Raw genomic sequence first — 16,021 nt, 5'->3', positions numbered from 1 at the left:
AAACATAATTGTACGCTGGTTAGATGAAGTCAGCTTTGAAACCCCTCCGTCTTAAACGTTGCCTTGTATTGATTATTGATTGTGCTTTAGATCTGGGCGTGCCGTCGTCTGTGGATCTGGTCTGCAGTGAGCCGGCTCATATGGTGACGGCCTTCAGTAACGGCAGGGCGGCCATCTTTAACATGGAGACCCGGCAGCTGCTTCTGGAGCTCGAGTCACAAACGGCCGGAAAACACGGTAACACTCACTCACACACACACACATATGTTGGTCTATGTGGTTTACAGGGACTCTCCATAGGCGTAATGGTTTTTATAATGTACAAACCGTATTTTCTATCCCCTTACACTGCCCCTAAACCTACCCATCACACACACACACACACGTTTGTTTTTGTGACATATGGGGACATTCCATAGGCGTAATGGTTTTATACCGTACAATCCGTATTTCTATCCCCTTACACTGCCCCTAAACCTACCCATCACACACACAAACACACACACACACACACACACGTGATGCATACACGTGATGCATACACGCGACACACACACATTTAAGGACAACAGAAACATTGCTTAAAATCAGCCTAATAATACATTTTTAATATCAAGCGTAGTACATTAATGAACTAACAATAATAAATGCATTAAGAATGAATGAGTCCATGCTAGCTAATGCATGTAACCAATGTATTAAGTTTTATTTGTAGTTATGCATTTCTACACTAGTATGTATTAATTCCTGTTATTGGTACATGACATAAAAATGTAAAACTGCCCCATAAATCACACAAAAAACTAGTATAAACTCTATAAACGACTCTATAAATAGAAGATGTTTGCATCATGATCCTCTGATCTGTTCTTCAGATGCTCCGTGTCAGATTAATAAAGTCCTCAGCCACCCGACGCTGCCCATCACTGTCACGGCTCAGGAGGATCGGCACATTCGCTTCTTCGACAATAACACAGGTAACGCCAGAGGGGGCCAAGAAATTATGATTATATCTTAGAGATTCTGATTTATATTCTTATGTTCAGAGCTGGACAGTCACTCAGCTCATTTACTCGAGTACTGTACTTAAGTACACTTGTTGAGTATCTGTGCTTTACTCGAGTACTGTACTTAAGTACACTTGTTGAGTATCTGTGCTTTACTCGAGTACTGTACTTAAGTACACTTGTTGAGTATCTGTGCTTTACTTGAGTACTGTACTTAAGTACACTTGTTGAGTATCTGTGCTTTACTCGAGTACTGTACTTAAGTACACTTGTTGAGTATCTGTGCTTTACTCGAGTACTGTACTTAAGTACACTTGTTGAGTATCTGTACTTTACTTGAGTACTGTTCTTAAGTACACTTGTTGAGTATCTGTGCTTTACTTGAGTGCTGTACTTAAGTTCACTTGTTGAGTATCTGTACTTTACTTGAGTGCTGTTCTTAAGTACACTTGTTGAGTATCTGTGCTTTACTTGAGTACTGTACTTAAGTACACTTGTTGAGTATCTGTGCTTTACTCGAGTGCTGTACTTAAGTACACTTGTTGAGTATCTGTACTTTACTTGAGTGCTGTTCTTAAGTACACTTGTTGAGTATCTGTGCTTTACTCGAGTACTGTACTTAAGTACACTTGTTGAGTATCTGTGCTTTACTTGAGTGCTGTTCTTAAGTACACTTGTTGAGTATCTGTGCTTTACTTGAGTGCTGTTCTTAAGTACACTTGTTGAGTATCTGTGCTTTACTCGAGTACTGTACTTAAGTTCACTTGTTGAGTATCTGTGCTTTACTGGAGTACTGTACTTAAGTACACTTGTTGAGTATCTGTGCTTTACTGGAGTACTGTACTTAAGTACACTTGTTGAGTATCTGTGCTTTACTTGAGTACTGTACTTAAGTACACTTGTTGAGTATCTGTGCTTTGAGTACTGTACTTAAGTACACTTGTTGAGTATCTGTGCTTTACTCGAGTGCTGTACTTAAGTACACTTGTTGAGTATCTGCTTTACTTGAGTGCTGTTCTTAAGTACACTTGTTGAGTATCTGTGCTTTACTCGAGTACTGTACTTAAGTTCACTTGTTGAGTATCTGTGCTTTACTGGAGTACTGTACTTAAGTACACTTGTTGAGTATCTGTGCTTTACTGGAGTACTGTACTTAAGTACACTTGTTGAGTATCTGTGCTTTACTTGAGTACTGTACTTAAGTACACTTGTTGAGTATCTGTGCTTTGAGTACTGTACTTAAGTACACTTGTTGAGTATCTGTGCTTTACTTGAGTACTGTACTTAAGTACACTTGTTGAGTATCTGTGCTTTGAGTACTGTACTTAAGTACACTTGTTGAGTATCTGTGCTTTACTTAAGTACAGTACTTAAGTACACTTGTTGAGTATCTGTGCTTTACTTGAGTGCTGTACTTAAGTACACTTGTTGAGTATCTGTGCTTTGAGTACTGTACTTAAGTACACTTGTTGAGTATCTGTGCTTTACTGGAGTGCTGTACTTAAGTACACTTGTTGAGTATCTGTGCTTTACTTGAGTACTGTACTTAAGTACACTTGTTGAGTATCTGTGCTTTACTTGAGTACTGTACTTAAGTACACTTGTTGAGTATCTGTGCTTTACTGGAGTACTGTACTTAAGTACACTTGTTGAGTATCTGTGCTTTACTTGAGTACTGTACTTAAGTACACTTGTTGAGTATCTGTGCTTTACTTGAGTACTGTACTTAAGTACACTTGTTGAGTATCTGTGCTTTGAGTACTGTACTTAAGTACACTTGTTGAGTATCTGTGCTTTACTTGAGTACTGTACTTAAGTACACTTGTTGAGTATCTGTGCTTTGAGTACTGTACTTAAGTACACTTGTTGAGTATCTGTGCTTTACTTGAGTACTGTACTTAAGTACACTTGTTGAGTATCTGTGCTTTACTTGAGTGCTGTACTTAAGTACACTTGTTGAGTATCTGTGCTTTGAGTACTGTACTTAAGTACACTTGTTGAGTATCTGTGCTTTACTGGAGTGCTGTACTTAAGTACACTTGTTGAGTATCTGTGCTTTACTTGAGTACTGTACTTAAGTACACTTGTTGAGTATCTGTGCTTTACTTGAGTACTGTACTTAAGTACACTTGTTGAGTATCTGTGCTTTACTTGAGTACTGTACTTAAGTACACTTGTTGAGTATCTGTGCTTTACTGGAGTGCTGTACTTAAGTACACTTGTTGAGTATCTGTGCTTTACTTGAGTACTGTACTTAAGTACACTTGTTGAGTATCTGTGCTTTACTTGAGTACTGTACTTAAGTACACTTGTTGAGTATCTGTGCTTTGAGTACTGTACTTAAGTACACTTGTTGAGTATCTGTGCTTTACTGGAGTGCTGTACTTAAGTACACTTGTTGAGTATCTGTGCTTTACTTGAGTACTGTACTTAAGTACACTTGTTGAGTATCTGTGCTTTACTTGAGTACTGTACTTAAGTACACTTGTTGAGTATCTGTGCTTTGAGTACTGTACTTAAGTACACTTGTTGAGTATCTGTGCTTTACTGGAGTGCTGTACTTAAGTACACTTGTTGAGTATATGTGCTTTACTCGAGTCCTGTACTGAAGTTCACTGTTTGAGTCTCTGTGCTTTACTGGAGTATTATTTTTTCTGTAATCTTCTGACTTTAACTTCACTCCATCTGAAAGACAAATATCGTCCTCTTTACTCCACTACATTTCTATCAAGGTCCTCGAAGTGGAAAGTCGTTTCTGTCACAGCTTTGAAAGTCAGCGGATGATTTTTTTCTTCTTTAAAAGGTGTTTGGGTTTTTGCAGAAAGCCTTTCAGGAATCACTCTTGTAGAGTCTCGTGAAGTTCAATGATTTCACAGCATTTATTAAACACTGATTTATAGTTTAGAGCAAAATGGAAGAAGACGGATGTCCAAATGCTCATTTAGTGGAGTATTCACATAAACAAAGTTGATTCTGTCTTCAGTGAAGGTGAACAGTGTGAGAATATCAGATGTGTATCAGTGTATTGGATCCGTGCATTCGGCCTTAAAGTGACAGCAGCTTTGTAACTTTTCTCCAAGTATTTAAATGAGTTTAAGTTAGTCGTCTGCTAGTGTGTCAGATGGAGCGTCACTGACTGGCTTAAACCATGATGGCATAATGTGCATTTATACAACTATAATACAATAATGCGGCGACAGAAAGAAGGACATTTACTTTTGATACTGAAGTACTTTTGAAAACAAATACTTCTGTACTTTCACTCCAGTAAAAATCAGTTTTTACAACTTTCACTTGTAACAGAGTAATATTTGACCAGCAGTGCTTTAACTGAATTAATGGAGTTGTGTAGTTTGTCCAGCTCTGATTATGTTGTCTTTTCTCCTCAGGAAAGTGTGTTCACTCCATGGTCGCTCATCTGGATGCCGTCACGAGCCTCGCTGTGGATCCCAATGGACTCTATCTGATGTCCGGCAGTAAGTGCTCGCTTCCGTAGAGATCAAATCACATTCGCAGCATTATTGGTGGTCTTTTACGGTGACGTATATCTTGTTTCTTGTCTCCGTCCCGATCAGAAATCAGATTATTTTTCTCACCCCATTGGCAGATCATTTTGCCTGTTCTAAGCAAAAACTCTCTTCATTTTGATGTTTTCCCCAGAAAACAAGAATAAATATGTAATTTTATTTATCTAGTGCACAATGCATCTTGATTTAATAATATTTAGATGTTTGGACTGGAAACAAGACAAAATTACTAACTAAGAAGCTAATTTTTTGCTCTGTGTGTGTGTGTGTGTGTTCCTCAGAGGATATCCTGCTGATCATCTCATGGTTTTTGCCTAATTTGCTGATTTGTGGTCGTGTGTTTTAGGTCATGATTGCTCGGTGCGTCTGTGGAATATGGAGAGCAAGACGTGCATCCAAGAGTTCACGGCTCACAGGAAGAAGTTCGACGAGTCCATTCACGACGTGGCGTTCCATCCCACCAAATGCTACATCGGCAGCGCGGGCGCCGACGCCCTCGCCAAAGTCTTCGTATGACCTCCGACCTCAAGCGCTTCCACGAACTCGAAGCTGATGATCCGGGCGGGCCTGGAGCTCGAGGGGAAGCGAGGAGCGGGATTGGCTCTTCTTCCCGCTCTTCTGTAGTCTAGTTTTCCTTTCGTTATCTCTCTCCTGATGTGAGCGTGAGTGAGTCTCTTCCTGATTTTTCTGCTTTTAAACGACGTGCCTTTTGCTTCAAAAAGTCCCGAGAAATTCGGGCTCCCTGCGTTCCCCCGGCGAGAGGAATAAACCTCGCTGGAGTTTCAAACTCGCCACACATGCGGCAAATTATCGAGACGGTCACACTGAAACTAGTGTGTGTTTCTTTCTGTCTCTTCTTCCTCAGTCATGTTGTCTTGTTTCCAGTCTAAATATCTAACAAATCTTAAATCAAGATGCATTTACTTGTTTCTTGTTTCCGTACCAAACAGAAGATTATTTTTCTCATGAAGTGAGTTTTCCTTAAAACTTTGCAGATCATTTTGCCTGTTTTCAGCAAAATCTCACTTGATTTAGAAATGTTTTAACTCACTTTATTTTGATATTTCCCCCAGAAAACAAGCAAAAATGTCTCATGTCGTTTTACTGATCTAGTAAATGGATCTTGATTTAAGAATATTTAGATATTTAGACTGAAAACAAGACAAGATTACTAAATAAGAGGAGCATGTTTTCCAGTGTAGAAGAGCTGATCACACACACACACACACACACACACACTCCGCTGTGAATTAACAGATCCTCTCGTCTGACAGAATATTTATTCAATTAAATTTGTACATAATATAAAACAAACCGACTCGATGTTTGAAACCTCGCGGCTTCATTTCTAAATGTGTGTGTCCGATATTATAACCCGAGATCTCCGAACGGAGTCAGAATGCCGGATCTGGGAATATTGCTCATTACACTCACTTTGATTTTGTGGTGAAATCCGTCTTGAGATTCAACAACATAAGCGTAACGTTGAATTAATAATATCTTTACGCGTAAACCTCGGCCTCGCCGGTTTCTGGATGTTCTTATTTTCCAAACGGACCGTCTGTGAAATCTCCGCTCGGATCTTTAACGCTCCAGCTCCTCCCGTTTATGAATATTAGTTGTCATTCTGCGGGAAAAAGTCTTATAATAGTTTGAATGTGCTGCAGTTTTTGACAAGCTGTACTCAGAGTACAATGATTCAAAGTCTATTTTCGTCTGAAATCTGTGATGTTTATTTATTTCCTCTTTTTTTTTGCCTGTAATGCCAAATGAATAAGTGGGTCACACAGGTTCTGGTGTGTGTATTAGAAGAGCATTGTGTGATCAGATCCTGGTGTTTTTATTATCAGTGTGTGACTGGGTTTTTATTTAAAGCTCTTCCGCTTTGTTTGAACTCGTCTGTGATTACTTGAACTCTCTGGGCGTGTGTGTGTGTGCAGGTCTGCGTGTTTTTAACGGCTAGGATAGAGATTTTCTGCTTTTATCGGGATTCGTTTGCCTTTAACATGAGCACTACAAGACAACCGAGTGTTTGTGCTTTTCCTTCAGGTGTGTGAAACGGCAACTCGACCAAATATTGGTAAAGGGTTAGTTCACCCAAAAATAAGATTGATGTCATTAATATCTGTTCATCTTCACACACAGTTCAAGATATTTTATATTTAGTCCGAGAGCGTATGCAAGTGTATGCACACTATACTGTCCATGTCCAGAAAGGGAATAAAAACATCATCACAGTAGTCCATATGAGACATCAGTGGGTTAATTAGAGTCTCTTGAAGCATCCAAAATACATTTGGGTCCAAAAATAACAAAAACTACGACTTTATTCAGCATTGGCTTCTCTTCCGCGTTTGTGTTCAATCCTCAAATAAAGATTCAAACGGTTATGAGTCAGTGAATTGATTCATGATTCGGATTGCGTGTCAAACTGCTGAAATCACGAGACATTGGCGATCCGAATCATGAATCGATTCGCTGATTCATAACCGTTTGAATCTTTATTTGAGGATTGAACACAAACGCGGAAGAGAAGCCAATGCTGAATAAAGTCGTAGTTTTTGTTATTTTTGGACCCAAATGTATTTTGGATGCTTCAAGAGACTCTAATTAACCCACTGATGTCTCATATGGACTACTGTGATGATGTTTTTATTCCCTTTCTGGACATGGACAGTATAGTGTGCATACACTTGCATACGCTCTCGGACTAAATATAAAATATCTTAAACTGTGTGTGAAGATGAGCGGAGGTCTTACGGGTGTGGAGCGACATTAGGGGGAGGAGTTAATGACAGACATTTCATTTGGGTTGAATTTAACCCTTTAAAGGACTGGTTCAGCCAAACGTGAGCTCGCTCGCCGTTTACACGCCTTGGAACAAACTATAGAATAAAGGGTCATTACGGCCTTTTTATATCACAGTTCTGACATTTTTCTCATTATTACGAGATTCTCACAATTCCGAGGGAAAAAGAGTCAATTGTGAATAATTTCTCATAATTCCAAATGTCAAATTCACTATTGATTTTTTTTTACTCAGAATACTCATAATTAAAAAAACTAAATTGGTAATTGCGACTTTATATCACATTTCTGAGTCAAAACTCTGATTTTAAAAGGAACTTTTTTATATTTATAAACATTTATAATTTTGATTCTCCCTCAGAATTGTAACTTTACTTCTCGCCATTCTGACTTTATAACCTTATGGTTTTTTCCTTGTAATCCCTATTTTATGTTTTACAATTCTGAAGGGAAATAAATAAATTGTGGGAGTTAAATTTGGAATTGCGAGAAATTGACTTCTCAGAATTTACTTTTTAATCGGAAAAAACCCAGATAGGATTATAGATTGCGGGTTATAATCTATTATAATTGTGATGTGTATATATATATATATATAAAATCACATATATATACTGCTTATAAAAGGTCAATAATTCCAAATATAAAACTCACAATTTACTTTTTTTCCTCGGAATTGAGATGTGAATTAGGAATTATGAGGAAAAAAAGATTAAATTGTGAGATACTAATTTTTTAAGGGTAATTGTGGCTTTATATCACAATTCTGAGGAGAAAAAAAAAGTAAATTTCGAATAATTTCGCACAATTATAAATTTAAACACAAAACAAAAAGAAAAATTCTCAGGGGGGAAAAAACGAGATAAAGCCTGAGAGAGATGAAGTTAAAATTCTGAGGTCAAAAAAGTGAAAACTCGCAATTAAAAATGCTAATTGTGTCTTAATATCAGAGTTTTGACTCTTTATCGCAGTTGTGATATATATATATAACCTGTGAGAAAAGTGTCGATGAAAACGTGACGTTAAAAGCGTGTTTTATTCCGTGGTTTGAGACGATCTCAGAGAAAGCCGGATCAAAAGCTCCCGTTTTCCTCTGAATCCGTTAAGCTCGCGGTTTGGGACGCTGAAAGGGAACCGCGTGCGTGTTTTCGTAATAGTAAATATATTTTCTGATTTCGTTAAATTTTGGTGCGTATTAATTTTAGATATATAAGAGAATCTTAATATGTATAGTTTTAAAGTATTGCTCAACAGTCTATTTATGAACCAGAACACGTGTATATTAACCTGCGACGCTAACCGTGAAGATTAACGAGAGTAGTTCGCGCCACCTGCTGGTCAGAGATGGGAACTGTACAGCGGACTCGGCTAATGAACGAACGAAGATGTGGCGATTATCGCAATGATTATCCGAAACGTCGGAGCGTTTGACGGGAGTTTGATTGGACGATCCAGTTCCGCCTGTATAGAGCTGTCACTGAACTTTGACCCTTTTTGGTTGTATAGAGAGAGTTTGGAAAGATTGTTAATAAATGCTATACTCCTCTTGTACATATTTTATTATTGATATTACAGTTTATTCTTGATTTCTTGTTGTATTCTCTTTTTTTTCCTCAGATGGACATTTATCAATATAATACAATAATAAAAGAATATGTTGTATTTCACTTGTGTTTGGTCTTTGAGTTCCTCATGGGAATACACACGTTGCAAAAAATATAATCATTAATTCATGAATTCACAGAGGATGTTGCAGTCAGTGCGGCCACTAGAGGGCAATGCAGGATTCATTTAAGTCGACTGAAATGCATCTTTTTTCCATAACCTGTCACTTTTTTTTAAATCAATGAATGCTAATATTCATTAAAGACGCATTCAGTTGATTAAAAGTGACAGTAAAGACATTGATAATGTTGCAAAAGATTCTATTTAAAATAAATGCTGTTCTTTTGAGCTTTCTATACATCCCAGAATCCAGAAATGAACACTTTGTGCATTGTTCAAATTCCCAACCCTCTCGTTATGTTTAGGATGAAAACATCCTCACAAAAAATAAACCGCTGTAAACACAAAAACTAACAATGCATCAAAGCCAATGTTGTTCCTAATCTCGCACATGCCTGAGACTGGGATAAAGGTACACAAATATCACTTTTTATATTGAGAATAAGTCATTTAGTTTGTTTTCCCCCAAATCAATGACATCATTCACAAACTTGGCAATTAAAGGCAATTTTTTGTTTTTAATATTTAGTAGTTTTGATCAGGACTGGGGTTGATTAACATATAATAGCTCCAAAAATGAAACTAATATTTATCCGATACATTTTTTACAGCAGTTTAATTTAGTGTATGTTTTCATCCCGAACATAACGAGAGGGCCGTGAATTAGTGTATCGTTGAGTTTAGGAAGATTTCAAAGCATTTTCTCAAAATGTGTGTCAAAATAAAATTTGTCACCAAAAATCATTTAATTTGTCGAAACAGAGAAGGTTGTGGCAAAATTAAGACTCAACAGCACCACATAGTGGACGAGAACGTCCCCAACATCACATAAGGGTTAAGAAATGTTTCCACAAAAATCTGAAAAGTGAATCAAAAATGCAAGATTTTTAAAAAACAAATTCATTTTTGCCGCTCCTGTTTCTGTTCTTGTTTTAATGTATTCATTTTTAAATTAGGAGAAAATTCTTACATTATTAACTCACCAAAAACATGCCATTTATTAATTATTTTAATAGCTTAATATTATAATTCCCTTACAACAGATTTAAATATTTATGCTATTATTATTATTATTGTTATTAAACAAAGCGTTGGTATTCCTTTACATAATAGCGTGAATATTTAATCTGTTGCATCTCACAGGTAGTTTAAGACTTGATTTAGATTTTTTTTAAATGTACTGTAAGGGAATTATAAAATTAAGCTATTACAATAATTTATAAATGGCATTTTTTGGTGAGTTTATAATGTAAGAATTTTCTCTTGTAAAAATTATTACATTATGAGCTCAAGATTTTTACATTTTGAAAATTACATTATGTGCAGTTATTACATTATGAAGTGTTTGCGGAGCGTCATAATGAGGTGAAATATTCCCGTCGTGTTTCTGAAATTGATGAGTCACTGCGGCGGAAAGGTCAACACAATGACTGTGCCAAAAACAGTCATGAAATATATACACACACACACACACGTCTAGCTCTCCAGATATCTCATTACGATATCAGTCCCTGTGTTTTACTGAATGCGTCTGCCTCTGCTTTGTGTTTAATGCATTATTTATGACTCAGGCTAATTATTGACCTGATAAGAATAAAATTACATTTCAAACTAGACAATTTAAAGGGTCCACGAGTCTTTAGTTGATCATATTTATAAAAGACAGATACACTGAACTGATGCTTTCTGAAAACAGCTGCGCTGTGGAGGGCAGTGGGCGGAGCTAAAGAAAACAGCGAATGTAAGCCACAACACAGCGAATGTAAGCCACAGCACAGCGAATGTAAGCCACAGCACAGCGAATGTAAGCCACAACACAGCGAACGTAAGCCACAACACAGCGAACGTAAGCCACAACACAGCGAACGTAAGCCACAACACAGCGAACGTGAGCCACAACAGCGAACGTGAGCCACAGCACAGCGAATGTAAGCCACAACACAGCGAATGTGAGCCACAACACGGCGAATGTGAGCCACAACACAGCGAATGTAAGCCACAACACAGCGAATGTAAGCCACAGCACAGCGAATGTGAGCCACAACAGAGAGAATGTAAGTCACAACAGAGCAAATGTAAGCCACAACAGAGCGAATGTAAGCCACAATAGAGCGAATGTAAGCCACAATAGAGCGAATGTGAGCCACAACACAGCGAATGTAAGCCACAACACAGCGAATGTGAGCCACAACAGGGAGAATGTAAGTCACAACAGAGCAAATGTAAGCCACAACACAGCGAATGTAAGCCACAACAGAGCGAATGTAAGCCACAAAACAGCAAATGTGAGCCACAACACAGCGAATGTAAGCCACAACAGAGCAAATGTGAGCCACAACACAGTGAATGTGAGCCACAACACAGCGAATGTGAGCCACAACACAGCGAATGTGAGCCACAACACAGCGAATGTAAGCCACAACACAGCGAATGTGAGCCACAACACAGTGAATGTGAGCCACAACACAGCGAATGTGAGCCACAACACAGCGAATGTAAGCCACAACAGAGCGAATGTGAGCCACAACACAGCGAATGTGAGCCACAACAGAGAGAATGTAAGCCACAACACAGCGAATGTAAGCCACAACACAGCGAATGTGAGCCACAACAGAGAGAATGTAAGCCACAACAGAGATAATGTAAGCCACAACACAGCGAATGTGAGCCACAATAGAGCGAATGTAAGCCACAACAGAGCGAATGTGAGCCACAACAGAGAGAATGTGAGCCACAACAGAGATAATGTAAGCCACAACACAGCGAATGTAAGCCACAACACAGCGAATGTAAGCCACAACAGAGTGAATGTAAGCCACAATAGAGAGAATGTAAGCCACAGCGAATGTGAGCCACAACACAGCGAATGTAAGCCACAATAGAGCGAATGTGAGCCACAACACAGCGAATGTGAGCCACAACACAGCGAATGTGAGCCACAACACAGCGAATGTAAGCCACAACAGAGCGAATGTGAGCCACAACACAGCGAATGTGAGCCACAACAGAGAGAATGTAAGCCACAACACAGCGAATGTAAGCCACAACACAGCGAATGTGAGCCACAACAGTGAATAAATTCCACTTTTATGTAATAGTATACACTGTCATAATTGTGATTTTTTTGTCCATTTTGACTTTATGAGATAATTTGAATGTGAGCCACAACACAGCGAATGTAAGCCACAATAGAGCGAATGTAAGCCACAACAGAGCGAATGTGAGCCACAACAGAGAGAATGTGAGCCACAACAGAGATAATGTAAGCCACAACACAGCGAATGTAAGCCACAACACAGCGAATGTAAGCCACAACAGAGTGAATGTAAGCCACAATAGAGAGAATGTAAGCCACAATAGAGCGAATGTAAGCCACAGCGAATGTGAGCCACAACACAGCGAATGTAAGCCACAATAGAGCGAATGTATGCCACAACAGAGCGAATGTAAGCCACAATAGAGCGAATGTGAGTCACAACACAGCGAATGTAAGCCACAATAGAGCGAATGTAAGCCACAACACAGCGAATGTAAGCCACAGCACAGCGAATGTGAGCCACAACACAGCGAATGTGAGCCACAACACAGCGAATGTGAGCCACAACACAGCGAATGTGAGCCACAACACAGCGAATGTAAGCCACAATAGAGCGAATGTGAGCCACAACACAGCGAATGTAAGCCACAATAGAGCGAATGTAAGCCACAGCACAGCGAATGTGAGCCACAGCACAGCGAATGTAAGTCACAACAGAGCGAATGTAAGCCACAATAGAGCGAATGTAAGCCACAACACAGCGAATGTAAGCCACAGCACAGCAAATGTGAGCCACAACAGGGAGAATGTAAGTCACAACAGAGCAAATGTAAGCCACAACACAGCGAATGTAAGCCACAACAGAGCAAATGTAAGCCACAACACAGCGAATGTAAGCCACAAAACAGCAAATGTGAGCCACAACAGAGAGAATGTAAGCCACAACACAGCGAATGTAAGCCACAACAGAGCAAATGTGAGCCACAACACAGCAAATGTGAGCCACAACAGAGAATGTGAGCCACAACAGAGATAATGTAAGCCACAACACAGCGAATGTAAGCCACAACAGAGCGAATGTAAGCCACAATAGAGCGAATGTAAGCCACAACAGAGCGAATGTGAGCCACAACAGAGAGAATGTAAGCCACAACAGAGATAATGTAAGCCACAACACAGCGAATGTAAGCCACAACAGAGCGAATGTGAGCCACAACAGAGAGAATGTGAGCCACAACAGAGATAATGTAAGCCACAACACAGCGAATGTAAGCCACAACAGAGCGAATGTAAGCCACAGCGAATGTGAGCCACTACACAGCGAATGTAAGCCACAATAGAGCGAATGTATGCCACAACAGAGCGAATGTAAGCCACAATAGAGCGAATGTAAGCCACAACACAGCGAATGTAAGCCACAATAGAGCGAATGTAAGCCACAATAGAGCGAATGTAAGCCACAACAGAGCGAATGTGAGCCACAGCGAATGTGAGCCACAACACAGCGAATGTAAGCCACAATAGAGCGAATGTAAGCCACAATAGAGCGAATGTAAGCCACAGTAGAGCGAATGTAAGCCACAATAGAGCGAATGTGAGCCACAACACAGCGAATGTAAGCCACAATAGAGCGAATGTAAGCCACAACACAGCGAATGTAAGCCACAATAGAGCGAATGTAAGCCACAATAGAGCGAATGTAAGCCACAACAGAGCGAATGTGAGCCACAGCGAATGTGAGCCACAACACAGCGAATGTAAGCCACAATAGAGCGAATGTAAGCCACAGTAGAGCGAATGTAAGCCACAATAAAGCGAATGTGAGCCACAACAGAGCGAATGTGAGCCACAGCGAATGTGAGCCACAACACAGCGAATGTAAGCCACAATAGAGCGAATGTAAGCCACAATAGACCGAATGTAAGCTAGGGCTGTACTAGAGTAATCGAATATTCGTTCGGTGAAGTGGCATTCGATTTTCAGTTTTGAGATTCGAATATTCTTCTTTTTTTTTCACGTGACTTCCATCGCGGACTCATTCTCACTCATGCTTGAACCCCCCGTTGGCGAACGTAGTGATTTATTTCATCTCATACTGAATAGGTACAAAATGCCCAAGACCTCAGCTGTTTGGGAGCACTTTAAATTAAGTGAGGATGACAAGACAAAGGTAGTGTGTCAAATATGCGATTTGAAACAGGCCTACCACAACAGCACCACAAGTTTGAAAAGTTCTGTAAGTAGCACGCGGCAAAAAAAACAACAAAAAACTGCTTTTATGCGCTTAATTTGCTATGATAAATAGGCTAATTGCAAATACGACACTATTTAAAAACATACAGCAGCACAGGCTAATAATAATTTGTTTATAGGTACATCCACAGGTATCGCAGCCATCAACATGCTCAACAAAACCCAAACCTTCACAGCAGATCCTGGAATTCCGAAAACCGTTAACAGAGAAAAGAAAGAGAGAGATACCAGATGCCATAGTAGAGTTTGTCGCTATGGATATGAGGCCCGTTAATGTAGTTGAATTAATGAAGATAATGGAGCCTGACTACACCACACTGTGTTTTGTATCACTTGTGCACTGTCCGTTTTCGGAGCATAAACCTGCCCATGTAATGCGTACCAGAAACTGTTCTATTTAAAAGATTATTAAATGTTTATTAACATTTAAAGAATGTGTGCCACCTGATCATATTGCACCAAATGCAACACTGCACTCCACTGGGTCTGCCGCAACACATTTACGATGCCGAAGAGTGAAACGTGAAGTCGTGAAAGATGATACAAATGCAAACCGACACTATTATTATATATTTAGCCCCACCCACCGAAGCTTCGAATATTCGATATTGATTGCCACCTAAGCTTCGAAGCTAAATAAATGGCATTCGAAACAGCCCTATAACACAGCGAATGTAAGCCACAACACAGCGAATGTGAGCCACAACACAGCGAATGTGAGCCACAACACAGCGAATGTAAGCCACAACACAGCGAATGTGAGCGACAACAGAGCGAATGTGAGCCACAACAGAGGGAATGTGAGCCACAACAGAGCGAATGTGAGCCACAACAGAGTGTATGTGAGTCACAACACAGCGAATGTATGCCACAATAGAGCGAATGTGAGCCACAACAGAGCGAATGTGAGCCACAACAGAGCGAATGTGAGCCACAACACAGCGAATGTGAGCCACAACAGAGAGAATGTGAGCCACAACACAGCGAATGTGAGCCACAACACAGGGAATGTAAGTCACAACACAGCGAATGTATGCCACAATAGAGCAAATGTGAGCCACAACAGAGCGAATGTGAGCCACAACACAGCGAATGTGAGCCACAACAGAGAGAATGTGAGCCACAACACAGCGAATGTGAGCCACAACAAAGCGAATGTAAGCCACAACACAGCGAATGTAAGCCACAACACAGCGAATGTAAGCCACAACACAGAGAATGTGAGCCACAACAGAAAGAATGTGAGCCACAACAGAGAGAATGTGAGCCACAACAGAGAGAATGTGAGCCACAACAGAGAGAATGTGAGCCACAACACAGCGAATGTAAGTCACAACACAGCGAACGTGAGCCACAACACAGCGAACGTGAGCCACAACAGGGAACGTGAGCCACAACAGCGAATGTAAGCCACAACAGAGCGAATGTAACCCACAACAGAGCGAATGTAAGCCACAACAGAGCGAATGTAAGCCACAGCACAGCGAATGTAAGCCACAACAGAGCGAATGTAAGCCACAACAGAGCGAATGTAACCCACAACAGAGCGAATGTAAGCCACAACACTGGGAATGTAAGCCACAGCACAGCGAATGTAAGCCACAACAGAGCGAATGTAAGCCACAACACAGCGAAGGAAAGCCACAACACAGCGAACGTAAGCC

At 39.9% G+C, this 16,021-nt stretch overlaps 1 protein-coding gene across 2 annotated transcripts in view; it reads left to right on the top strand.

Moving 5' to 3' along the window:
* The window catches only part of strn (striatin, calmodulin binding protein), a 57,289-nt gene extending 48,280 nt beyond the window's left edge, over nucleotides 1-9,009 (top strand). For both annotated transcript variants that reach the window (XM_067431012.1, XM_067431011.1), the window contains 4 exons: nucleotides 91-237; nucleotides 876-977; nucleotides 4,397-4,483; nucleotides 4,881-9,009. In XM_067431012.1, the coding sequence (XP_067287113.1) occupies nucleotides 91-237; nucleotides 876-977; nucleotides 4,397-4,483; nucleotides 4,881-5,050 (506 nt within the window). In that variant the 3' untranslated portion in view covers nucleotides 5,051-9,009. The remainder of the gene's footprint in view (nucleotides 1-90; nucleotides 238-875; nucleotides 978-4,396; nucleotides 4,484-4,880) is intronic.
* The last annotated feature ends 7,012 nt before the right edge of the window (nucleotides 9,010-16,021 follow it).

Source organism: Pseudorasbora parva, chromosome 22, assembly GCF_024679245.1.
Source record: "Pseudorasbora parva isolate DD20220531a chromosome 22, ASM2467924v1, whole genome shotgun sequence".
In the NCBI taxonomy this organism is placed as follows: domain Eukaryota; kingdom Metazoa; phylum Chordata; class Actinopteri; order Cypriniformes; family Gobionidae; genus Pseudorasbora; species Pseudorasbora parva.
The sequence above is the reverse complement of the archived record's forward strand: the minus strand, read 5'-3'. Positions and strand labels throughout refer to the sequence as shown.